General features: G+C 43.2%; 1 protein-coding gene across 1 annotated transcript in view; it reads right to left on the bottom strand.

Annotated features, from left to right (window-relative positions):
- The window catches only part of mapk3 (mitogen-activated protein kinase 3), a 101,382-nt gene that overhangs the window by 14,110 nt on the left and 60,070 nt on the right, over positions 1-27,202 (bottom strand). The window contains exons 6-8 of the mRNA XM_084326192.1: positions 9,034-9,165; positions 8,648-8,757; positions 5,224-5,352 (exon numbers count right to left, since the gene is read on the bottom strand). Of these exons, the coding sequence (XP_084182318.1) occupies positions 5,233-5,352; positions 8,648-8,757; positions 9,034-9,165 (362 nt within the window). The 3' untranslated portion in view covers positions 5,224-5,232. The remainder of the gene's footprint in view (positions 1-5,223; positions 5,353-8,647; positions 8,758-9,033; positions 9,166-27,202) is intronic.

Genomic DNA, 27,202 nt, shown 5'->3' with positions numbered 1-27,202 from the left:
AGGAGACTAGGAGAGAGGAGACTAGGAGAGATGAGACTAGGAGAGAGGAGACTAGGAGAGAGGAGACTAGGAGAGGAGACTAGGAGAGGAGACTAGGAGAGAGGAGACTAGGAGAGGAGACTAGGAGAGAGGAGACTAGGAGAGAGGAGACTAGGAGAGAGGAGACTAGGAGAGAGGAGACTAGGAGAGAGACTAGGAGAGAGGAGACTAGGAGAGAGGAGACTAGGAGAGAGGAGACTAGGAGAGGAGACTAGGAGAGAGGAGACTAGGAGAGAGGAGACTAGGAGAGAGGAGACTAGGAGAGGAGACTAGGAGAGAGGAGACTAGGAGAGAGGAGACTAGGAGAGAGGAGACTAGGAGAGAGGAGACTAGGAGAGGAGACTAGGAGAGGAGACTAGGAGAGAGGAGACTAGGAGAGAGGAGACTAGGAGAGGAGACTAGGAGAGAGGAGACTAGGAGAGAGGAGACTAGGAGAGAGGAGACTAGGAGAGAGGAGACTAGGAGAGAGGAGACTAGGAGAGAGACTAGGAGAGAGGAGACTAGGAGAGAGGAGACTAGGAGAGAGGAGACTAGGAGAGAGGAGACTAGGAGAGAGGAGACTAGGAGAGGAGACTAGGAGAGGAGACTAGGAGAGAGGAGACTAGGAGAGAGGAGACTAGGAGAGGAGACTAGGAGAGAGGAGACTAGGAGAGAGGAGACTAGGAGAGAGGAGACTAGGAGAGAGGAGACTAGGAGAGAGGAGACTAGGAGAGAGGAGACTAGGAGAGAGGAGACTAGGAGAGGAGACTAGGAGAGAGGAGACTAGGAGAGAGGAGACTAGGAGAGAGGAGACTAGGAGAGAGGAGACTAGGAGAGAGGAGACTAGGAGAGAGGAGACTAGGAGAGAGACTAGGAGAGAGACTAGGAGAGAGGAGACTAGGAGAGAGGAGACTAGGAGAGGAGACTAGGAGAGAGGAGACTAGGAGAGAGGAGACTAGGAGAGAGGAGACTAGGAGAGGAGACTAGGAGAGAGGAGACTAGGAGAGAGGAGACTAGGAGAGAGGAGACTAGGAGAGGAGACTAGGAGAGAGACTAGGAGAGGAGACTAGGAGAGAGGAGACTAGGAGAGAGGAGACTAGGAGAGAGGAGACTAGGAGAGGAGACTAGGAGAGAGGAGACTAGGAGAGAGGAGACTAGGAGAGAGGAGACTAGGAGAGAGGAGACTAGGAGAGAGGAGACTAGGAGAGAGGAGACTAGGAGAGAGGAGACTAGGAGAGAGGAGACTAGGAGAGAGGAGACTAGGAGAGAGGAGACTAGGAGAGAGGAGACTAGGAGAGAGGAGACTAGGATAGAGGAGACTAGGAGAGAGGAGACTAGGAGAGAGGAGACTAGGAGAGAGGAGACTAGGAGAGGAGACTAGGAGAGAGGAGACTAGGAGAGGAGACTAGGAGAGAGGAGACTAGGAGAGGAGACTAGGAGAGAGGTGACTAGGAGAGGAGAGACTAGGAGAGAGGAGACTAGGAGAGAGGAGACTAGGAGAGAGGAGACTAGGAGAGAGGAGACTAGGAGAGATGAGACTAGGAGAGGAGACTAGGAGAGAGGAGACTAGGAGAGAGGAGACTAGGAGGGAGACTAGGAGAGAGGAGACTAGGAGGGAGACTAGGAGGGAGACTAGGAGAGAGGAGACTAGGAGAGAGGAGACTAGGAGAGGAGACTAGGAGAGAGGAGACTAGGAGAGAGGAGACTAGGAGAGGAGACTAGGAGAGAGGAGACTAGGAGAGGAGACTAGGAGAGAGGAGACTAGGAGAGAGGAGACTAGGAGAGGAGACTAGGAGAGGAGACTAGGAGAGAGGAGACTAGGAGAGAGGAGACTAGGAGAGGAGACTAGGAGAGAGGAGACTAGGAGAGGAGACTAGGAGAGAGGAGACTAGGAGAGAGGAGACTAGGAGAGAGGAGACTAGGAGAGAGGAGACTAGGAGAGAGGAGACTAGGAGAGGAGACTAGGAGAGGAGACTAGGAGAGAGGAGACTAGGAGAGGAGACTAGGAGAGAGGAGACTAGGAGAGAGGAGACTAGGAGAGGAGACTAGGAGAGAGGAGACTAGGAGAGAGGAGACTAGGAGAGAGGAGACTAGGAGAGAGGAGACTAGGAGAGAGGAGACTAGGAGAGGAGACTAGGAGAGAGGAGACTAGGATAGAGGAGACTAGGAGAGGAGACTAGGAGAGAGGAGACTAGGAGAGAGACTAGGAGAGGAGACTAGGAGAGAGGAGACTAGGAGAGGAGACTAGGAGAGGAGACTAGGAGAGAGGAGACTAGGAGAGAGGAGACTAGGAGAGGAGACTAGGAGAGAGGAGACTAGGAGAGAGGAGACTAGGAGAGAGGAGACTAGGAGAGAGGAGACTAGGAGAGGAGACTAGGAGAGAGGAGACTAGGAGAGAGGAGACTAGGAGAGAGGAGACTAGGAGAGAGGAGACTAGGAGAGAGGAGACTAGGAGAGAGGAGACTAGGAGAGAGGAGACTAGGAGAGAGGAGACTAGGAGAGGAGACTAGGAGAGAGGAGACGGAGAGAGGAGACTAGGAGAGAGACTAGGAGAGAGGAGACTAGGAGAGAGGAGACTAGGAGAGAGGAGACTAGGAGAGAGGAGACTAGGAGAGGAGACTAGGAGAGAGGAGACTAGGAGAGAGGAGACTAGGAGAGAGGAGACTAGGAGAGAGGAGACTAGGAGAGGAGACTAGGAGAGAGGAGACTAGGATAGAGGAGACTAGGAGAGGAGACTAGGAGAGAGGAGACTAGGAGAGAGGAGACTAGGAGAGAGGAGACTAGGAGAGAGGAGACTAGGAGAGAGGAGACTAGGAGAGAGGAGACTAGGAGAGAGGAGACTAGGAGAGAGGAGACTAGGAGAGAGGAGACTAGGAGAGAGACTAGGAGAGAGGAGACTAGGAGAGGAGACTAGGAGAGAGGAGACTAGGAGAGAGACTAGGAGAGATGAGACTAGGAGAGAGGAGACTAGGAGAGAGGAGACTAGGAGAGAGACTAGGAGAGGAGACTAGGAGAGAGGAGACTAGGAGAGAGGAGACTAGGAGAGAGGAGACTAGGAGAGAGGAGACTAGGAGAGAGGAGACTAGGAGAGATGAGACTAGGAGAGAGGAGACTAGGAGAGGAGACTAGGAGAGAGACTAGGAGAGAGGAGACTAGGAGAGAGGAGACTAGGAGAGAGGAGACTAGGAGAGAGGAGACTAGGAGAGGAGACTAGGAGAGAGGAGACTAGGAGAGAGGAGACTAGGAGAGAGGAGACTAGGAGAGAGGAGACTAGGAGAGAGGAGACTAGGAGAGAGGAGACTAGGAGAGGAGACTAGGAGAGAGGAGACTAGGAGAGGAGACTAGGAGAGAGGAGACGGAGAGAGGAGACTAGGAGAGAGGAGACTAGGAGAGAGGAGACTAGGAGAGGAGACTAGGAGAGAGGAGACTAGGAGAGAGGAGACTAGGAGAGAGGAGACTAGGAGAGAGGAGACTAGGAGAGAGGAGACTAGGAGAGAGGAGACTAGGAGAGGAGACTAGGAGAGGAGACTAGGAGAGAGGAGACTAGGAGAGGAGACTAGGAGAGAGGAGACTAGGAGAGAGGAGACTAGGAGAGAGGAGACTAGGAGAGAGGAGACTAGGAGAGAGGAGACTAGGAGAGAGGAGACTAGGAGAGAGACTAGGAGAGATGAGACTAGGAGAGAGGAGACTAGGAGAGAGGAGACTAGGAGAGAGGAGACTAGGAGAGAGGAGACTAGGAGAGAGGAGACTAGGAGAGAGGAGACTAGGAGAGATGAGACTAGGAGAGAGGAGACTAGGAGAGGAGACTAGGAGAGAGGAGACTAGGAGAGAGGAGACTAGGAGGAGACTAGGAGAGGAGACTAGGAGAGAGGAGACTAGGAGAGAGGAGACTAGGAGAGAGGAGACTAGGAGAGAGGAGACTAGGAGAGAGGAGACTAGGAGAGAGGAGACTAGGAGAGAGGAGACTAGGAGAGAGGAGACTAGGAGAGAGGAGACTAGGAGAGAGGAGACTAGGAGAGAGGTGACTAGGAGATGAGACTAGGAGAGAGGAGACTAGGAGAGAGGAGACTAGGAGAGAGGAGACTAGGAGAGGAGACTAGGAGAGAGGAGACTAGGAGAGAGGAGACTAGGAGAGGAGACTAGGAGAGAGGAGACTAGGAGAGAGGAGACTAGGAGAGAGGAGACTAGGAGAGAGGAGACTAGGAGAGAGGAGACTAGGAGAGGAGACTAGGAGAGAGGAGACTAGGAGAGAGGAGACTAGGAGAGGAGACTAGGAGAGAGGAGACTAGGAGAGGAGACTAGGAGAGAGGAGACGGAGAGAGGAGACTAGGAGAGAGGAGACTAGGAGAGAGGAGACTAGGAGAGAGGAGACTAGGAGAGGAGACTAGGAGAGAGGAGACTAGGAGAGGAGACTAGGAGAGAGGAGACGGAGAGAGGAGACTAGGAGAGAGGAGACTAGGAGAGAGGAGACTAGGAGAGAGGAGACTAGGAGAGAGGAGACTAGGAGAGAGGAGACTAGGAGAGAGGAGACTAGGAGAGAGGAGACTAGGAGAGAGGAGACTAGGAGAGAGGAGACTAGGAGAGAGGAGACTAGGAGAGAGGAGACTAGGAGAGAGGAGACTAGGAGAGAGACTAGGAGAGAGGAGACTAGGAGAGAGGAGACTAGGAGAGAGGAGACTAGGAGAGAGGAGACTAGGAGAGAGGAGACTAGGAGAGAGGAGACTAGGAGAGAGGAGACTAGGAGAGAGGAGACTAGGAGAGAGGAGACTAGGAGAGAGGAGACTAGGAGAGGAGACTAGGAGAGGAGACTAGGAGAGAGGAGACTAGGAGAGAGGAGACTAGGAGAGGAGACTAGGAGAGAGGAGACTAGGAGAGAGGAGACTAGGAGAGAGGAGACTAGGAGAGAGGAGACTAGGAGAGGAGACTAGGAGAGAGGAGACTAGGAGAGGAGACTAGGAGAGAGGAGACTAGGAGAGAGGAGACTAGGAGAGAGGAGACTAGGAGAGAGGAGACTAGGAGAGAGGAGACTAGGAGAGAGGAGACTAGGAGAGGAGACTAGGAGAGAGGAGACTAGGAGAGGAGACTAGGAGAGAGGAGACTAGGAGAGAGGAGACTAGGAGAGAGGAGACTAGGAGAGAGGAGACTAGGAGAGAGGAGACTAGGAGAGAGGAGACTAGGAGAGGAGACTAGGAGAGGAGACGGTACCTGTGTGTCTCATGAGCCTTGGTAGGTGGCCTGGAAACGGGCTGTTTCCTCATAGATGAGCTCCTTCAGCTTCTCCTTGGGAAGGTCGTCCAGCTCCATGGTGAAGGTGAAGGGTTCCTCTGCTACCGGCTACACACACCCCACACACACACACACACACACACACACACACACCAGTTAAAGCAGAGTAGTCAAAAGTCATATCAACAATTGTGGCACGAAGAAGTTGTTTGTCAACGGCCCGTCTTCTCGTTTACCAGCAGCTTTTAGAACAGGTTTGCTAACTGACCCCAGACCAGCAGTCTGTGGGGTGTGTGTGTGTGTGTGTGTGTGTGTGCGTGTATGCGTGTGTGTAATATTTGTGTCCTTTAAACATTGTCTTTATGTGGACATTAGGCCTGTCGCGATAAGCAATAAATCGATTAATCGGCGCGATAATTAAAATGAATGCAATAATTTTGACGGGCGTGATTAATTGCTATTTGTGCGTTTGTTTTAATGAGGCGGAACCAGTACCCCTTGTCAGTCACTCTCCGTGTGGGGGGCCGCTGGCCTTACTACATAGCACAGCACGGGAGCTCCTGTGAGCACATAGCTTAACTACATTTCTCGTATTTTATTTTCTTTATTATTTTTTAAACAAACATATAAACAAACATGACAACACACGATAAGATCTACAAGCATTAATTATTAACTTAACTACATTAGCTTAACTACATTTCTCAATAGTGTTGCTCCTTTTAACCAAAAGAGTTAGGAGTTCTTTGTAGTGTAACGTTAGCTATTTTTAGACCCAAGTAGTTACTCGCTACTGCCCGGAGAAACTGGACTGCTAAATAAAGATTAAAGATCTAGCGTTGATGCTATTCAATGCTATCAACATTAGCTAAATAGCTAACAAATGAAATACAACGTATAGCATAGCTACAACACACAATAACGTTAATACAATTACATGCATCATTGTTTACAATGAACGGGTGGGGCTAGTCAAAGGACTGGACACAAGTTAAACATGAATTAATTTATTATAACAGGTAATCGAGTTGCGCTCTCGTGCCTACACACCACAGGACTATTCTATTATATACGGCTTTGACACTTCCTCCTCATCGTTGATTGCCTGTAGTAGCTGCATCTAACGTTAGTAGCTAACGTTAAAACTAACCTAAAGTTAGTTGTTCACCAACAATCTCAACATTTGTTTTATCATTAGCTCAAAAACACAGAACCGGACGAGACAAGTTGGCCGCTCATAGGTGCCGCTAGGATAATAACAACAATACTTCCGCTCCGGTCGATGGGTGGGTTTCAAAATAAAAGTCTAAAACACCGGAAAATACGTTTATTTTGTACAGCGTTTTCCTCCACGAGTACATCATGTGATCAATCGATCTGGATTATTTTTGCCCATCCCTAGTTTAACCTGTGCTGAAGTCTCCATTCCAATAGAGATAGTATATATTTTGGTGTTTATTTGATTATTGTTTCACTGCCTTTTTATTCATTACGTTTCCACAGTTTTTTCCTCATACTTTATTAACATTTTGTACATGGTACCGCGCGCAAGGTACATTAATAATACATGTACATGTTAAAAGGATGACACAAGGGTGCTCCAGTAGCACACCATGTACCGCGCTGCGTCGCGGATCGGTTGACTCAGAGTTCGATTCCCGGACCCGCCGTCATTTGCCAAATGTCTTCCCCTGCTCTCTCTCCCGTTTCACCCTGCATCTGTCGGTCATGCTTGACCAGAAAAGCGATAAACGCTAAAAATGAAGTAAAAAAAAAAATAAAGGACGACACAAAAAGCCAGACAGAGGGCTTGTTTCCAGTTTCAGTTTGTTTTATAATAAACAATCAAACTGAGAATTTTTTTTATTTAGGATATTTAAAATGTCTTCCAATGTTAAATAAAGGTTTATTGCACTTTGAAACGGTTTCCTTGCATTATTATGCTATTATATTAGTAAAAAAAAAGGTTAATTGAAAACTTTTGGGAAATAAATTTCTCAACAAAAAAAAATCTCAAAACCGCAATAATATCGCTTATCGCAATATTTTGGTGCTACAGAGGTTGATAGTTTTGTAGCACAGGCCAAAATCTTGTAGCACAAGTATAAAACGTGTTATATTTGTAACAGTCACAAATGTGCCTATTGTATTTGTGTTATTTAGTTGCAGTGCCATGTTTGGCTGTCATTTTCATGCTGACAAGTTGACGTCACACAGCCAGACACGTTACTGTAAGGAATTATGGGATTTGGTGTTGGATGTATGGACTCTACTAGGGGTGGGAATCACCAGTTTCATCACGATACGATATCGATTCTTTGGACAATGATACGATATTTGCTATATCTGCCACGATACGATGCACGTGCCTGCAATCGATATGAGACGATATCATAAGCCCATTTAACACAATCAGTAACATTTAGATCAACTCAAAAAAGGTAACTAAAATATTATTTGAAAAGAATTAATTTAGCTCTTCCAGACATTTAAATGAAAAACAATCTATTGTTTTTAATACAAATAGACCTCCTGTTCACGATAAAGTGCCACGTTTTGATATATTGAGCTTTAAACTTTAAGTAAATTTTTTTTGGAACTCACAACACGCAACCTAAAACCCCTTCCTCTCTCAAACCGTTCCTACAATTGTTTTATGTTGCATGATGATCATGAATAAATGTATTGTGTATTGTATTTTTTATGTTTAAAATATCAACATTATCTGTCCACCCTCAGTACATTTACTATCAATATAATATACTCATCTGACCTTTCCAAACGCGCGCACACACACGCACACAGAAGGGAGAATGCCTGCCCCCCCCCTTCCCACTTTGCTGTTCTCTCAGTCTATCGCTCTGAACAGGGTTAGCTTGTTGTTAGCTTACGCTAACGTAACGTTCATTTCGGTCTTTAACGCGACGTGGGCATAACGGAATGGAGAGAATTGCAAAGCATGTTATATGCATTTGACCCGTTGCGGATGTTTAAATATCAACATTATCTGGCCATCCTCAGTAAATACTGACGTAGAGAGAGGGACAGAGAGAGGCTCCCCCGCCCCCTCCCTTTCCTCACTGTTTTCTCTGCCTCTGAGCCGGGTTAGCTTAGCTTAGTCACCGGTAGCAGCTAACTAGTTCGTTTTGGTGAGGACGCACAGCATGTAAGATGCATTGGAAGCGTTGCGGGGAAAAACAGGCAGGGACGTATTTCCTGGTCGCAAAATTGTTGTTGGGCTGCCGGAGCTGCGCTTGGGAGGAAATGACTGAGACTTGCCACAGGATTTTCAAAATAAGAGTATCGATATGAACCGAATGCCTATCGCACCAGTGCTACTGAAGTAAATCCATTCATCGCACAGACCGATGTTGCTGTAGCACGTGTGTGTGTGTGTGTGCACCTCGTCTGTGGGGTCGTAGTACTGCTCCAGGTACGGGTGGGCCAGGGCCTCCTCCACACTGATCCGCTTGATGGGGTTAAAGGTCAGCATGCGGCCCAGCAGGTCCAGAGCTGAGGAGGAACATATATATCACTGAAGTTATAATATCAACTTAAAAATATGACTTAAATTATTTTAAAATCAGAGATAATCCCACTAAGGTGATTTAAAAATGCATGTGTGTATGTGTGTAAGTGTGTTTGTGTGTATGTGTGTGTGTATGTGTGTACGTGTGTGTGTGTGTGTGTACGTGTGTGTGTGTGTGTGTACGTGTGTGTGTGTGTGTGTACGTGTGTGTGTGTGTGTGTATGTGTGTGTGTGTGTGTGTGTGTGTGTGTGTGTCGTACCCTTGCTGTCAGCCTTGGGGAACAGTTTGTCCCAGGGGATCTTGGGTTTCTCAGGCAGAGACTGAAGGTAGTTCCTGGCCTTCATGTTGATGATGCAGTTCAGATCCTCTTGAGAAGGAGAGCCCAGGATGCCTGTGGAGGGAGGTGGAAGGAGGGAGGAGAGGAGAGAGGAGGGAGGATAGAGGATAGAGGAGAGAGGGGGGAGGGGGGAGGGGGGAGGAGAGAGGAGAGAGGAGGGGAGAGGGGAGAGGAGAGAGGGGGGAGGAGGGAGGAGAGGGGAGAGGAGAGAGGGGAGAGGATATGAGAGAGGGGAGAGGAGAGAGGGGAGGGGGAGGAGAGAGGAGAGGAGAGGGGGGAGGAGAGAGGGGAGAGGAGAGAGGAGGAGAGAGGGGAGAGGAGAGAGGGGGGAGGAGAGAGGGGAGAGGAGAGAGGGGGGAGGAGGGAGGAGAGGGGAGAGGAGAGAGGATATGAGAGAGGGGAGAGGAGAGAGGGGAGGGGGAGGAGAGAGGAGAGGAGAGGGGGGAGGAGAGAGGGGAGAGGAGAGGAGAGAGGGGAGGGGGAGGAGAGGAGAGGGAGGAGAGAGGAGAGGAGAGAGGGGGGAGGAGAGAGGGGAGAGGAGAGGAGAGAGGGGAGGGGGAGGAGAGGAGAGGGAGGAGAGAGGAGAGGATAGGAGAGAGGGGAGGGGAGGAGAGGAGAGAGGAGGGGGAGAGAGGAGAGAGGGGGGAGAGGAGGGAGGAGGGGGGAGAGAGGAGGGAGGAGAGAGGGGGAGGAGAGATGAGAGAGGTGGGAGGAGAGGCGAGAAGAGAGGAGAGAGGGGGGAAGAGAGAGGATAGGAGAGAGGAGGGGGAGAGAGGAGAGAGAGGGGAGAGGAGGGAGGAGGGGGGAGAGAGGAGGAGGGGGGAGAGAGGAGGAGGAAGGAGAGAGGGGGGAGGAGAGATGAGAGAGGTGGGAGGAGAGAGGGGAGGGCGAGAGAGGAGAAAGGGGGAGAGAGAAGAGAACAAACGTCATCTCTAGAGAGGAGCACCTTAGAAGAATCAGATCCGTTGTAACAACATGAATGCGTGTTGTATTATCCACATCTCCTCGTGAGGAGTTTGAGCTCTAGATGAAAAGCAGCTTCTTAACCATCATGAAGCAGACAGACATCATCATACCTGTTACAGACACAGAATACAGCAACTGGTACCGGTGGCAACATGCTCGGTACTATATCCAGTAGGGATGCACTCGGGGAACAAACTTAACTTTTTGACTTACCAGCCATTTGGCTGGTAGATTTTAAAAACGACCAGCCGGGCAGATATTTTACCAGCCAAAAATTATAAATAGCTTTTTAGTATATCGCCATGTGTTATTATTACTATATAATACTCTCATATGCTATTTTCAATTAATATCATAAACAACATAAGGAATATTAGCATAATTTTGAGTGGACTGAAAGAATGAGTCAGCGTTAGTTTTAAATGCAAATAATTTATTGAAACATAGAAGTGGGGTTGGGACACACACACACAGTGTTTTAACTCACCACCCCTGCATCATATTGTAGTCCGTCTTCAAACTTCCACTCCTCTCGAAACTTTTTTATATTTGAATATCAACATTATCTGTCAATCCTCAGTAATCCTCAGTTTACTATAATATACTCCTGTCCTGAGTCCTGACTAGTGACTTTGTCGTCTTTCCAAACGCACGCACGCACACACACACACACACAGGGAAGGGGAGAGTGCCCCCCCCCCATTTCCCTTTCCTCAGTCCACACTGTCTGCTGTTCACTATGGCTCTGCCTCGTCTGATCAGGATTAGCTTGTTAGCTTACGTTAACGTTGTAGTGATTGGTACATAAACCTTAATTTCGGGCGATGTGGGCATAAAGGAATGGCGACGGTGCAAAGCATGTAGATGCATTTGACTCATTGTGAGAAGAAAAAAAACACCACAGACTAGGGGTGGACGGTATGGTCTAAAATTTATATCACGGTATAATTTGAAGCATAGACGGTAACGGTATATATCACGGTATCATCGTTTTTGATAATTTTTTTTTTTTTATATAATTTTTTTTTTTTTTTTATATAAAATATATATATTATATAATTAGACTTGTACTTGTATTATCTGCGAGACATCGCCACCACGCAACAAGCTCTACTGTCTGTGTGTACATTAGTAGCCTCTAGCTACGGCCAGGATTCTCCGGAGCTGCAGCTGGACCTATACTCGAGTAGCCTCGAGCTACGGCCAGGATTCACCGGCGCTGCAGCTGGGCCCTAGTATTGGTATAACGTTAAATCACATTCACAAGCCCTCAGCTCGAATACGCATCGAATCAGTGTTATAAGACATTGATATCAGGAGCTATCTGTAGCTACTGCTAGCCGGATATATAACGTTAATACAACGCCTCAGTGAATTATTTAGTTCAATGGGACATTTCGTTTTGAACGGTGAACTAAGTTGTGTTAACGTGAGCTAACGGCTAACGGAGCTATCATACACGTCTACTCTCTACTAGACTTGATGGAGCGTTTGTTGATGTCAGGAGCTATCGGTAGCTGGCCGACTAGATACCGTTCGGTTAGACAATGCCTCATCATGTATTAAACTAAAAGTGAATAGTTGACTGGGTCATTTTGTAACGGTAGCTAAGCTAACGTTAGCTCAGGGAGACGTCCCGTCCCACTACTACTAGTAGACCCGTGTTTACATGCGTGCGGGAGGGGCTGGCACGCCCACTGCGCGAAGCCTCCTAAATAACTTTTTCCAGTTCGCACATATCTATTATCTATGACTAATTCTATCTATTTTTAGGGGCAAATGCGAGTGAAATAGTCGCGCTGTGGTTACATGACGTCATTGCTATTTTAGAGCTGCACTACCGGTTACACGGTATAGGCAAAATCCATACCGTAGAGCAAATTCATACCGTTTATACCGTATACCGTTTATACCGTCCACCCCTACCACAGACTTATTTTGAGTCTGTAGGCGCACTGCTGTGTTAACGCTGCTGTGTTTAACGCTGCTCTGTTTTCAAGAAACACGGAGTGGGCGGATATCATATGACTCGCGGAGTTGCTACAGGTTTTTTCAAAATAAGAGTATCATATGAACCGAACGTTGCTGCTAGCTGCCGGAGCCCAGATATTATGACTGGAGCTGCGCTTGGGGCGGAAATGAGACCCGCACAGGATTTTCAAAATAAGAGTATCGATATGAACTACACGCCAGATGGCGGGCAGACCTATTCTTTTTAGTCGCCAGACGTTAAATCTACAGGCCATTGGCGAATGGCGTGTGGCTATTTTGTTCCCTGGATGCACTGGTACGAGGGCTGAGCCCAAACGTTCGAACGTTCATTCGTTACGTTGGCATTCGAATTCTAAATTAACATTTGAATTTTTTATTAAAAAAAAATGTATTCCGTTTAAACCAATGGGGTTTTTCTTCACAGTTGCAGATAAAGATTAGGCTACACTAATATTATAGTATTAAAATAAACTGATGAGTTATATTCATTAGAAAGTTGATTTAATTGATTTAGTTGGGCTGGGGCTTCTCCCTGGGCTGGGTCTGGAAAGTTGATTTAATATAAGAAAAAAATACTAATTTAATCAGATTAATAACTTTATTCAAATCGAGGATTTAGTTTGAGGATATTAAAATATATATATATATATATATATTAAAAAAATATATATTGTAAAAAATAAATATTTAATTTAGATTTTTTTTAATTAAAAACGAAGGTTCAAACGTCCGTTCGAAAAACCCTGACGAAGTTCGAATCCCAAAAACAGGCTTCGGGGACAGCCTTCACTGGTACTGGTACCACCATGCTCGGTACGGTTCAGTAGAGATGCACCCAAATCAAAATTCTCTGTCAAAACGGAAAATAGGGAAACACCAGTATCCTTTCATTTATTTGTCAATTTGTACCATTGCATACATTTAATTTGCTTTAGATTTATGCTTTTCAATGCCGGAACTAAATCCAATTACAAAACAACAAGGTAATGAAACAACGTGTATTAGTCTATTGAACATATTCAATACATTTGTCCTTTCCACCAGATGTTATACCACAGAAGCATGTTAGGCAGGCCCCCACTCCGATCGGGCTTAAGAGGTTAAATGTGCTATGTGCTTTATAAAAAAAAAAAATCTAAAAAAGAATTTAAAAGAAAGAAAAAAAAGAAAAAATAAAGAAAGAGAGACAGAGAGATGAAAAGAGAGATGAATAGAGAGAGACAGAGCCTGGACCTGCTAGAGCAGTGGTTCTCAACTGGTCTAGCCTCGGGACCCAACATTTTCCTTAGTCATTAAGTCGCCACCCACATTTTTAAAAATTTATAAAAATACAAATAAATTGCAGTAATACACAATCTTTCATGCACTGTTAAAAACATGAAATAAACACAAAAAGGTGCAACAAAAGTGCAACTAGGGCTAAAAACCCAATGAAACAAAAATAATAATAATAATAATAATAATAATAATAATAATAATAATAATAATAATAATAATAATAATAATAATAATAATAATAATAAACAATATGCTTCTTAGCAGACTTCTTAGCTTAACATAACAGACCTACAGTAAGTTTGGGGGAACTAATGGGATAACTGGGGTTGCAACAAAAGTGCAACTAGGGCTAAAAACACAATGAAATAAAATAATAATAATAATAAATAATATATCCTTCTTAGCAGACTTCTTAGCTTAACATCCCAGGGAACTAATGGGATAACTGGGGATGTGGTTTGATCCTGACAAGAGTCTCAAAGTCTGGGGTGATGGTAGACAAAGCAACTCTGAGGTCATGCTCAATGTCCAATCTGTTCGTCTGCTTTGTCTTCAGCTGGACCAGAGCTGAGAAGCCACTTTCACAAAGATAGGTAGTGGGGGAAAAAAAGTATTGGGAAAAAAATGTTTACACACATCCACGACCCACTCAAAATGGCCCACTTTTGGGTCGCGACCCACCAGTTGAGAAACACTGTGCTAAAAATACCCCAAAAATACCAAAATAATGATATTCCAAAAAAGATCCAGATCTCAGGACGTCCTACCAAAGTTCTCAATTGGTACAAAACATGTAGATTACTGCACACATTACACCTATTTAGGCCTAAAACTAAGTTCAACTGGACATTTTAAGGAAGCAGTCAATGAGCAGAGAGGGAAATCACGCCGGGCTTTCTATGCCATAAAAAGAAATATACAAACAGAAATACCAATTTGAATCTGGTTAAAATTAATTGAATGTGTTATTGAACCAATTGCACTCTATGGCAGTGAGGTGTGGGGTCCACTTACAAAACAAGACTTTACCCAATGGGACAAACACCCCATTGAGACCCTGCATGCAGAGTTCTGTAAAATTATCCTACATGTCCAGAGGAAAACTACAAACAATGCAATGCATGCAGGGCAGAATTAGGCCGTTACCCACTAATACTAAAAATACAAAAAAGAGCAATTAACTTTTGGACACACCTAAAACAAAGTGACCCCCTCTCGTACCACTATCAAGCCCTGCAGTGCCAAGAGCTGCGGAGCAGCAGGAACCCCCTTACCCAGCTGGTCCTGAGGCTGAGTCCACAAACCTGCTCTCCTAACACACCCCAGGAACAGAACACATCACCAATCAGAATAAATCAAATTACTACACAGCTAAAACAAAACTACATCACCTATTGGAAAACGCAAACAAAAGCACAGAGCAAAATGCAGTGCTATCTGGCTCTAAATCGACAGTACACCATAGCAGATTATTTGAGCATGGTGACTGATCAACAACTAAAAAGTACCTTGACAAAATACAGACTGAGTGAGCACAGCCTCGCTGTTGAAAAGGGAAGGCACAGGAAAACCTGGCTTCCTGCAGAGCAAAGGCTGTGCTGTCATTGCATCCTCAGTGAGCCTGAAACTGAGTTGCACTTCCTCACCAAATGTAAAAAATATAAATATATTAGAGAAACACTTTTTTAAATTTGAACTAATAACAAAAGGTTTTCTTGCACTACCAGATACAGGAAAACTACCAGTCCTACTAGGGGAGGACTCAACAAGCTGTGAGCTAGCAGCAGCCTATGTTGCTGCCTGCCATAGACTGAGGGACAGTGAGTGACAGTCACCTGACATGTTTATGCCGTAATATTTTATGTTCTATTTTATGATGATAATTTTTGTATGTACTATGACATTAATATGTGTTTTGTAATCCATGCTTATGTTATTAATCATTTGCTTTGGCAACATGTACAAGTTGCGTCATGCCAATAAAGCATGACGAGAGAGAGAGAGATGAAAAGAGAGATGAAAAGAGAGATGAATAGAGACAGAGACACAGAGAGAGAGACAGAGACAGAGAGAGAGAGAGAGAGAGAGAGAGAGAGAGAGAGAGAGAGAGACAGAAAGAGAGAGAGAGAGAGACAGAGAGAGAGAGAGAGAGAAAGGAGAGACCAGGGGCGGAAATCTGATATCAACTTTGGGGGGGGCAATTACATAACATTTTCTCAAGAGCAATTCCCGGGGGGAGACAACACACCAAAAGTAGTGCTGTAACACATAGCCTACGTTGTAATATGTTAAATGTATATTGAGGAACCATAATTACTACAACTGGATAATTGATAGGTAGTTAACTGAAGGGTTGTCCCAACTTTTCTGATGTATTTGCGTCAAAATGGAGATTAGTTGCATTAAAACTAAGGCTGTCAAAGTTAACGCGATATTAACGCATTATCGCCCGATTCTATTAACGTGTGTGTGTGTGTGTGTGTGTGTGTGTCAGTGGAGGTTTCTCTAAGACAACACGTGAAACACAAATTCACTCATAATTCATAATTATTATTAATTTACATATATATATAAATTTATTTTATTTATATATATATAAAAAAATTATTTTTTTTAATTATTATTATTTTATATTTTTTTATTAGAAAAGTTTTCCTCTGTAAAAAAAATTTCAGTGCATTTTTTCTTTTTAAAAAATTGCCAAAATTGCCAGCTCTGAGCAGGCCTGCACTGCAGTAATGACTGCAGTAATTATTTGTGAAGAAAACTTCACAGGTGTGACCCAATGTTATATAAATAATAAATAACAGCCAATCGAAATAAGCTATTAACTTCGTCTAAGCACGGTCTGTGCAGTTAAACTCTCGCCATTGAATGGAGGATTGAATGATTGACAGCCCTTGCCATCCAATACATGGAGGTTGAATATGATTGGCAGCCTTGCAAATCCAATCAGAGATTGCTGCATTGCAAAGTCAAAACGGGTCCATCTGCAGGGTAGGTTTAGCTCTGGCCAATCTCAAGTTTCTCAAGTTTCTTTATTAGTTGTCATACAGAAGTACAGAATACTTTTATACAAAATGTAACTGAAATAAGCATTTTGTATAAAAGTATTCTGTACTTCTGTATGACAACTAATAAAGAAACTTGAGAAACTTGAGATTGGCCAGAGCTAAACCTAACCTCCGACCCTGCAGATGGACCCATTTTGACTGTTTGAAAGAGCAAGGAAGTAGTTTAGTTGTTGTTTAGTAGAAGTAAGCTGTACAGCTATAACAAGTAAAGTCAGGCTAAATTAAACTTTGCGCCAACATTAGGACCGAAGTATAAACCAGCAACTGAGCAACATGAAGAAGTGGATCAGAAAAAACGTTGTGGATGAAAAAGTAAGTAGGCTAGTGTTTGTAAAAGCTTGTATGCTAACAGTAGCTAGCCATCTTCTTAGCCTACATCACAATGATAATCACCAAGCTAACTTACTGTACACACTGTAGGGCTGGGCAATTAATCAAAACAGAATCGCGATATCGATTCATAGACCTATGCAATCTCATTTCTAAGTTATGACTATTTTTTTTTATTAAATTTTTTTTTTTTTTTTTTACTTTTTAAATTATTTTATCTGGGTTGAACATGATTTGTGGAACTCCCTCTGGTGTTGTGGTCGTGGTATTCACTGACCTTTGGGAAGTATTCCAACATGCACATGGGTATCTTAGTGGTGTAGTGTATCTTGTAGACCAGGCCCATTGCAAGTTGCTGTACTCTGTCGTCTACTCTCTAAGCCATCCTAGGTTGTCAAAGTGGGCAGGGGTGAGGTGGGTTTTAGGAGTAAGGTCAAGCAGTAGTCTGACCAGTTTGTTTTGTGATGTTTGTAATCTTGTTTTTAGTGCCTTTGAGGTGCTTTGGTACCATGAGGTGCAAGCATAGTCGTAGTACCCTTGAATGAGTGCTCCTGTTAGAGTCTTCAAGGTATTCTTGTTTACCAGAGAGGAGATCCGGTACAGGAATCTAGTTCGTTGGTTGACTTAGTTTTATTACATTGGATCCCATTTTGTCACAGGAATGATTTGCCTCTATAGGATGGAACCCAGGTAGGGAATTTCATCTTTCCTTTTAAGATAAGATAAGATATTCCTTTATTGATCCCCTTGGGGAAATTCAGGCATCATAGCAGCATGGGGGAAGGGGGGGGGGGGGGGTACAGGTAGTGAAAACAACACAAGCAGTGTAAACAAATAGGTCAATATAATTTACTATCTAACTAACTGAAATATATTTTCACAGTGTCACATAAGGTGCAGTATGCATAAGGTAGTGTTATAATTTACTATCTAACTAACTGAAATATACATTATTCATTATTCACAGTATCACAGTATCCACATAAGGTGCAGTATGCCTAAGGTAGTGTAAGTTGTCCTCCTTGGGTTCCTATAAGTTCCAGGTCGATGTCTGGCAGCAGTTGCTGCCCACTGTTGTGGAGCCTGATGGCCACTGGTATGAAGGACTGTCCGAGGCGGTTAGTTGAGTGTCGGGGGGGTATGAGTCTGTGGCTTCCTTGTCACCTTCACCTAATATGTTTTGATCTGGTCAGGTGCGCTGTCACCTAAAATGTTTTGATCTGATCAGGTGCGCTGTCACCTAAAATGTTTTAATCTGATCAGGTGCGCTGTCACTTAATATGTTTTGATCTGGTCAGGTGGGCTGTCACCTAATATGATTTCATCTGGTCAGGTGCGCTGTCGCCTAATATGATTTCATCTGGTCAGGTGCGCTGTCACCTAATGTTAATATGTTTTCATCTGTGTCCACTGACCACTGACACACAGTGGGGGATGTTTTAAAAATATAATTTAATATATAATATAATATAATAATTTGTGCTTCACCTACAAATTTGGTCAGCAGCCTCCACTGGTGTGTGTGTGTGTGTGTGATATAGAGAGAGACGGGGGTGAGAGAGATAAGGAAGGGGCAAGAGAGAAAGAGAGCTGGGAGAGTGTGTGTGAGAGAGAGAGGGGGGGGGGGTGTGATAACTCAGCCCTTGTGTGGATGAATGTAACAAGCTCCTAATGTTTTCTTCCCCTATTATTTCATGCACACTTTATTCATTGTTTTAAATTATTATTTTCTTTTAAGTTATTTTGTGCATCACTCTGTTTTGAATTTGATGCAAATGTGCAATGCATGAGGGTCATCCTTTTGTGTTAAATGGCTGCATAAAGGAAGCATTTGTTGACTCGCATGTTGATAAAGAGTATTAAAACTTGGAACTTGAAAAATATCCGTTTAAGGTAAAAAAATAAAATTAAATGTGATTAATTTGCGATTAATCGCGAGTTAACTATGGACAATCATGTGATTAATAGAGTTAAATATTTTAATCGATTGACAGCACTAATTAAAACACTCGCTCCTATTCATGCATTCACATGTTGACTTATTTACTTCGGAACAATCCCAGTTGCGATATCAATCACACTTACACAATGTAAAGCAAAACACGCTATTAATTCAACATTCAATATATTTTCTTACTTTTGTGTTGACTTCTCGCCAGATTCCTGTTTTTGGGTTCCAGATGAGAGGTAGGAGCTGAACAACACAACGGTTCCATAGCCTGAAGTCTTATAGTCATACAGTCCAAAGTTTATAGAAATCCCATGGAAAATGAGTTTAGTAGATGTTGTACTACTACTATTAATAGTTATAGCAGTGTTCCGTATGTATGCAGGTATTTGTATTTACAACCAGCAATACAAAGAAAGGCCAGTAGGTGGCAATGGTACTGTACACTGTGTATGGGTGCAGATTTCGTAATTACAATGAGCATGGTGCCATCTCATGTAAAATAATCTCCATTGACCTTTTTATTTTACTTTTTCTGATACATTTATATAGTCATTGGATATGTGCCACTGGCCTGAGTCTACTACAATAGCTTTACAAGAACAAAAAGCTCAAAATAAGTACAGTTCTAAAAGCAGAACTACTTCAATGAATAACTCAAATAAATCAACCAAAATATCCTTCAAAAATACTAATTTATTGGTCAGTCAGTGTCTAAACTCTTCAAACAACAGCTATGGACAAGTATGTCACAGAAAGTATGCCATTTTAAATAATAATAATAATAATCCTCTCAGCCTCACATGGAGACACTGGCACCACAAACTAAATTCTGATCAGCACCTCAACTTGGTCAAACAATCCCTGCACTAGGGCTGGGCGATATGGCCTCTAAATGATATCACGATATGTTTAGGCTCCATCACTACATGATATATATCGCAATATTATATATTTATATATTTAGGGCTGTCAAAATTAATGCTTTAACTTGAGATTCATTTAAATAATTTAAAGCATTGAAATAAATGTATCTAGATTAATCTATGGAGTGAAACATCTTCAATCTTAGCGCCCCGCGGATATAAGGTCGCTTTCACATATAGTTTTGGAGGACTCTGTGCGGTTCTGGTGGTGAAGTTGCAACATTGTTGCATTCTTCATTTGGTTCGCCTGCGTTCACATAGAGAAATCTGTCAGCGGACCGAGACCTTCTGAACAATGTCACGCGGTCGAAAAGGGCGCTTGTCTATTGGACAGTGGAAATGTGTGTGTGGCTGCAAGCCGTGTGTGCGCGCGCGCGTGTGTGTGGACTGTCTGCGAGCTCTCCAGATCAGCGGAGCGAGTTTTGACATGGCATTGATCCATTGTTCTATTGAAGCACATTACCACCATCCTCTCGCTAAACAACTTGTAGACCAATAATAATAATATAATAATAATAATAATAGTATTGACGTGGCATTGATCCATTATTAATGCCGTGCGCCTCGGTAATAATAATAAGCCGCGTTTTTCTTCCTTCTTCCCAAGATGCACAGTTAGATATATAGATAGATATATAGATAGATAGAGAGATATATAGAGAGATTAGATGCAGTGTGCTTGTTTTGCAGTGAGTGCTGCAAGCAGTGGTAATAATAATCACTTCCTATATTTGGTCCGCTGAAGCCGAACCGAGACCTACGTTTTCAGGCGGACTAGAGTTCGCCTGCTTGGTCCGCGGACCGAGTTCGACGCGCATTCACACAGACCCGAAAAACCGGACTATCGAATTCTGGTCCGAAAGTCCGGACCAAACAGCCCCTGTGTGAAAGCGACCTAAGAAAGAGGTCTAGCTGAGTCAATGTTGATGGTTTTGTTGAACATTTGTATTTCACAGGAGAGAAACTGTATTCAAAGAAAGCCATTAAAATAGTCTTTGAATCTAAATATACTTTCTTTGTGTTGATTTTACATTAATTCCATGATTTTACTCAAGTAAATATCTGTTACAAGCTTCGGTCTTAAGTAGAAAAATGCTATTTTTAATCTAGATTAATTACAGAAAATTGAGATTAATTAGTTAAAAAGAAATTATCTATTGACCGCACTAATACATAATATATAATATACAAATTATGCCCTACAGTGATCCACTGCTTTGCCAGCAAATCGTCTCAAGTGAGTCTCAATGGAGTCAATCAATGTAGTTGCTTTCTCATACAGTGCAAGGTAGCTTTCGTCATTTCTTTTGCCACTAAGAGACGACCGCACACACTCGACCTCAGCCTGCCTACCAGAGACAGTCTGAGTTTTCTTCTGCAGTGAAATGTTTAGGCATTCAAGCTCTCCAGGAACAGCAGATGCAAGTGTGAGGCCCAACACGGTCTCTTGCCTTTGCTGAAGTGCTCAAATAAGCCACTGGCAGTTGAAGCCGTCTTGGATGCCGTTTTTTAGCCATCTCCTCTAGGCTGCTCAGTACCCGCTCATACTGCCCTGGCACAGCTCTAGTAGCAGTATTCCGCACAGTCCACCTTGTTGGACATAGGGGTGGTCAGGTGTGTATCTCCGGACGTGGCAATTGACTCAAACATGCTCTTAAACTTTCCTGACTGGCCATGGATGACCCCTAACTGATGGACCCAAGAAAGGGAACCCCGGATCCGTGTGGAGGCTGAGCAGCCAGCCGGTGTAATCAGACGTACAGTGAGCTCCACGTGGCTGCTGCCTCCTCCTCACCTGGGCACCTGGGCATTTACCAGCCATGTTTGAGGCACCATCGTAACTCTGCCCACCTAAGCCAGACATGGGCAAATTGAGCCTCAACAACACATCAGTTGCCACTTTCGCAATGCCCTCGCCTCTCGTCTCCGACACCCTGTATAGTAGGGGTGGGAATCACCAGAGGCCTCACAATACGATATTATCACAATACTTAAGTCACGATACGATAGTATTGCGATTCAAAATATATTGCAATATGCCGAGTATTGCGATATTAATATTGCGATACATTACCTTTTTTCAACTGCAAAGTAAAACTTTGTCAACGCGTGTTTTATCTAATAAAATAAAGTGTTCAGTCTGTTCATCTCACTTCATCTCACTTTTATTGCAGCAACTGGGATTTTCTCAAGCAGACAGATGTCAACACTGTAAACTGAACTGTTACAGTCATATTCCAACTTAACTGAATGCACGTGTGTGTGTGGACTACTGTACTATTACAGGTATTGAAATGAACAATGCAACTTCCTTATACGAAAAAAAATAAAAAAATAAATTATATAATAAAATATCGATACTTGGTGTCCTTGTATCGATACAGTATCGCCACGCAAAGTATCACGATACTACTACGTATGGATGTTTTCCTCCCCCACTACTGTACAGCCCAATGAGCTCCTCGTGAGGGACACGGTCCCACTCTCCTGTTCAGCACCAGAGACATCCTGAGGGCCATCAACATATTGTTCATAATAATATTGTACAATCGGAAGAGAATAATAATAATAACTTTATTTATATACTTTAATAAGATGCCTAATCTCAGCTGCAATGCCTCGAGTGACTGTATTGGCCATGATGTTCAGAATTTCATTCTGTGCTTTGGGGCCCGTGTATATTGTGGTACGCTCCGTTAACCCTTTCACTGCCACTCGACAGAAGGTTAACCCTTTACTATCACACAAACGATGGTCGCGTCGGTTGTGTGATGGTAAAGGGTTAACCTTCTGTAGTAAATAGTAAAGGGTTAACCGGCTGTTGTGTGGCAGTGAAAGGGTTAACCTTCTGTGTATTGTCGCAGTGAAAGGGTTAACCCAGGGGTCGGCAACCGGCGGCTCTTTAGCCAATCAGCTGCCTCCCTGGACTTTTTTTTTTTGTTCTCTTATTTTGGAGATCGATGTCATACTGTGACACTGAAATGAAAAAATATATCATCAACTAAAATATTTCATCAACTAAAATATACAGTACGTCACACCCTGCCGTCTGCAAGTGGCTAATCTTGAGTTTCCGACCCCATGGATAAATCCAAAAAAAAGGAAAATCCGAGGAAAATAGAGGGTTTAATTCAGCGTGGACAGATTAATTTGCTTTCACGACTAATGATGAGGCTAGGGCTGGGCGATATGGCCAAAAACGTTATCGCGATAAAATTATAAAATTATTTTCATATAACTCGATATCGATAATTATCGTCGATATAATTTCTGTCAAGTTTAATTAACTTCTTATGCCCGGCGCCGATGGACGGGCTATTAATAAACTTGTTTTGCTGCTGCGAATGTCTCGAGTTGATGTCGTCATCAGTCCGCGCACCAGGGGCGGATTTAGGGTTGTAGGAGATCTGGGGCTTAGCCCAGATGGGCCCCCCCCTTTTTTTTCTTTTTTTAAATATATATATTTTTTTTGGCAGGCAAGGGGTGGTTTGGAGGGGTTTGGTTTGGAAGATCCACGACAGATCTTTTTTGAATTTAATGAACCTGTACGTGCAATTTCCTGCAATATAGAGCCTTCAATCTTGACCAATAAAGCTGCTCTTTTCACTATAAAACTCAGTTAATGGTTAGATTTATATATTGGGGGGGGATATATCATATTTTTCATATAATCAAAAAGTGGTGGAGCAAGATCATACCTTTGCTCCCCCAAGTTCAATAGTGGGAGAGCAGAGATGCTCCGAATGCTCTTATGGCCAGGCGTCTATGATTCACTGATACAAAGTAAAATAGTGCAGTGCAATAAAATAGTTTGTAAAATAGAATAAAATAATGCAATAGTGCATTGCAATAAAATAGTTATCATCGTATTTTTTCGGGAGGCCGGTAAGGAGTGCATTACAGTAGTCGAGTTGGCTTGAGATAAAGGCATGGATCTAGTTTTCAGCGTCCTTTTGATTTATAAATGGCCGTACTTTAGCTATGTTTCTAAGGTGGAAGAATTAAGTTTTTGTCAACTTGTTGATTGTGATTTAAAGCTTAGGTCTGAGTCTACCATAACACCAAGACTTAACTCACTCAAATACAGTTAGCAGCTGGATAGACCACAGATGGAAATTAGCTTCTTCTAAATCTGGTGCAAACATATTTTCATGTAACAATGATGAATTGTATAAAAAAAAAACAAAAAAAAAACATTTTTTTTTAATTTTAATTTTACTTTTTTTAAATAGATTCGGGGCTTTTCAGAATACATCCGGGGCTTGAGCCCAGGTAGCCACCCCCTAGCTCCGCCCCTGCCGTGCACGTTCTACCCCAGTGCATAGATTATTATATTCCACCAGGGGGCAACCTACCGCCACTGGATCATATGCATTATAAGAATGGAACACAAGTTAGCCAGAGCAAGCGGTGTATCCCACGACAATGTACTAACTATCACCCTAAAATACTCCGTTCCGCCCCAATACATTGCAACGACATCCACCGCATAACCCACACTACTCTAACCGTGGCCTCAGAATTCACGCCACACACCCACTCGGCACGTAAACTATAAAATAGCGGCATGCAAGCTAATTATCCTAGCCAGCCTTGTTTACTACCCAGAGGTGCACCGCGGGTCTCCTTCCCCTGTCACCATCTCCTTCACTGATTGGTTGTTAGTGCGTGTGCTCATATCCAAGCTTGGAAAATCGATATATCGAAACTTTGAGACCACATTTCATGTTTATTTCGAGGAAATAATTTATCGCGATAGTTATCGTTATCGTTTTATAGCCCAGCCCTAGATGAGGCTTATGCCTGATATGTGGTGCGAAATTTGCAAACAACGACAAATTAACTTTTTATTTTATAGATTTTCCACAAATAAGGGAAGGACTCTAATAGAGCTGCATAGTTCAGGGTTTTATTTCAAAGTAGGTCTACAGATGCCAGTGTTTTTTCTCCTTTTCTGTGTTTTATTTAAAAGTAAGTCTTTTTTCAAAGTGGACTACTTTTTATTTTATAAATGTTCCACAAATAAGGGAAGGGCTCAAATATGTAAGGGATAAAATGTATAGCTACGAGGTCATTGTCGCAAAATAATTGACCGACAGAGTTTAAAATACCGAGCCGCCTCGGCGAGGTGTTTTAAACGTCAGTGAAGGTCAATTATTTTGCGACAATGATCGAGTATAGCTATACATTATCCCGCTTATTACATGGCTAACTTACTAACAATATACCTAATTCATTTTACATCGACTCGCAACACTGGTTCTGGCTCCGCTCGTCGCTCCGCCCCCTGTCATCGCCGGCAGCTTCCCCGGCAGCCGGCAGTGTCTGATTGCACTGATGTCAGTGGGCTTGATTGCGAACAGCTGCGCACAGCGGTCATTATTGTTCCACAGAGGTCGGTTATCGGGTAATATCGGACCTCTGACGCGCTATTGACCAATCACAAGCAAGCATTTCGGCGAATGTGAAAACGCCATGTAATAAACCTGAATAGTTCAGGGTTTCATTTCAAAGTGGGTCTACAGACACCAGTGTTTTGTCTCCTCTTGTGTTTTATTTAAAAATAGGTCTACACAGCCAGTATTTTTTCTCCTCTTCATAAGAGTTTGAGAGGTACAAACATTGTACAGAGGTTTGAGTCAAACATTTTATTTTTGTTGCTTTATAATTCCATTAATGCAACAAACTGTGTGCTATAGGTATAAAGTATAATAAATCGCAAATTACTTTGGGTATGCAATTGTCAGGCGTTTTATGCTAAATGTGGGGTATGCTTGGGGATAACTATATATTAGGGATGCTCGATATTGGCTTTTTTTTACCGATACCGATATACTGATATTGTCAAACTCTTAATTTCCGATACCAATATCAACAGATATCGAAATTTTTCATTTTTTAAACCGATACCGATATTTTCCGATATCACATTTTTATGCTAATATCGGCCGATAATATCGGACATCCCTACTATATATAAAACGTTATACACTGTTATCTTCATTTTAAGGGTAAATTGGTTTTGCGGCTCCAGAGGAATTTTCTTTCGTGGGAGGGGTAAAAAATTGCTCTTTTGATAGTAAAGGTTGCTGACCCCTGGGTTAACCACTTCAGTAAAATGGGATCATCCTCTTCTGCCCTAAGTTTCAAAAGCTGGTATAAATTCCCACTGTCATCTGTGTGGCCTCTAAAGCAGGGCTCTACGCTAACCTTTTTCACTAGGGGCACAGGTGCTCCTAAATGAAAAAATTTAGGAGCACACAAAGAAATTTAGGAGCACCCAAAAATATTTAGGAGCACAGTGAAAATATTTCAAGTAACAGAGTTTATTTTTATTTTTTTTAAATAAATGTATATTTGTACTGTGCGTGCATGTGTGTAAATTAGCTCTTGCTACAACCCTGCATGTTTACATTTTGTATTTTGCACTTGATGTTCATTAACATGTGCTGTCCCTATCAAATAAACTATCAAATCAAACTACTGCTACAAAAGGTTCAGTCACTTAACTTTAGCCCCTTTTATGCATACAATGCTTATGTTTTGGCTGTGTTGCTCTTCTAGAAAAATAATCCTTTCAGGGTTGCCTATTGAAATACTGTACACTTTCTACTGTACACTTTCCTGATTAATTGAAAATGGGGGACCCTGATGTAAACAAGACGAAAGTCTTTCTCTGGTCTGCATCCCCTTAACAATTGTGTGTATTGAGCTGTACTGTATTGTACCCATTCTGCAATCTGTTAATAAAGTTTTCAATCAATCAATCAATCAATCAATCAATCACACCTCCAGTACAGAAACATTGTTTGAGTTTGCGTGTCAGGTAGACCATTGATTGACAGTCGAGTCTGCCAATTACATCACATCGCTTGCACTCCGGCGCTGCAGCTGGACCCATTGCCCACCTCTGCTGTTGATAACGCTAGCCAAGTTATTATACACACAGATACACAGTGGGCCAGTGACTTTGGTGTAGGGGTGTAACAATGCATCGATCCTAAGGGGGAAATTCAACTGCATCGATTTGAAAATGTTAGAATAGATTATCGCAATTTTAATGTGTACACGTTATGTTATTGTCATGTCCGTTACAGCCAACACACCGACATACGCTACTGCATCAACGTTATGATTAACAAAGCAAGGCATTCGTTTTGTTGCATTAACGTTATATTACTATTGCTATCGATAAATCTAGGTGTTCTAAAATCTATTGCTATTGGTAAGAGAGAGACTATAATAAGTTGGTGTCTCGGAAAACGAGAGCCCTGATCGCGGAGTTTCAGGAAGTAAACAAGCAAAACGAGAGCTTCCGAATCTTGGTCATTTGCTTTATTTCCCATGAAACCAGTCACTTCACTCTACTGTGATTGGACCGTTGGCTTGAGTGCAATGTGGGACTTGTAGTTTTTTAACGATCTCGCAGCGGAGGAAAAAAAATACGAGAGAGGCTATAATCTGTATTCGCACAGCGTGCGCGTAATTGATTTTTACGGTTCGCATACAAATATTTTTAGGGGCATATGCGAGCAATTTGGTCGCACTGTAGAGCCCTGCTCTAAAGGCTTGTCCCC

The sequence above is a fragment of the Notolepis coatsorum genome (genome assembly GCF_963971535.1).
Source record: "Notolepis coatsorum genome assembly, chromosome: 12".
In the NCBI taxonomy this organism is placed as follows: Eukaryota; Metazoa; Chordata; class Actinopteri; order Aulopiformes; family Paralepididae; genus Notolepis; species Notolepis coatsorum.
This window is presented reverse-complemented; position numbering and strand designations above follow the sequence as displayed.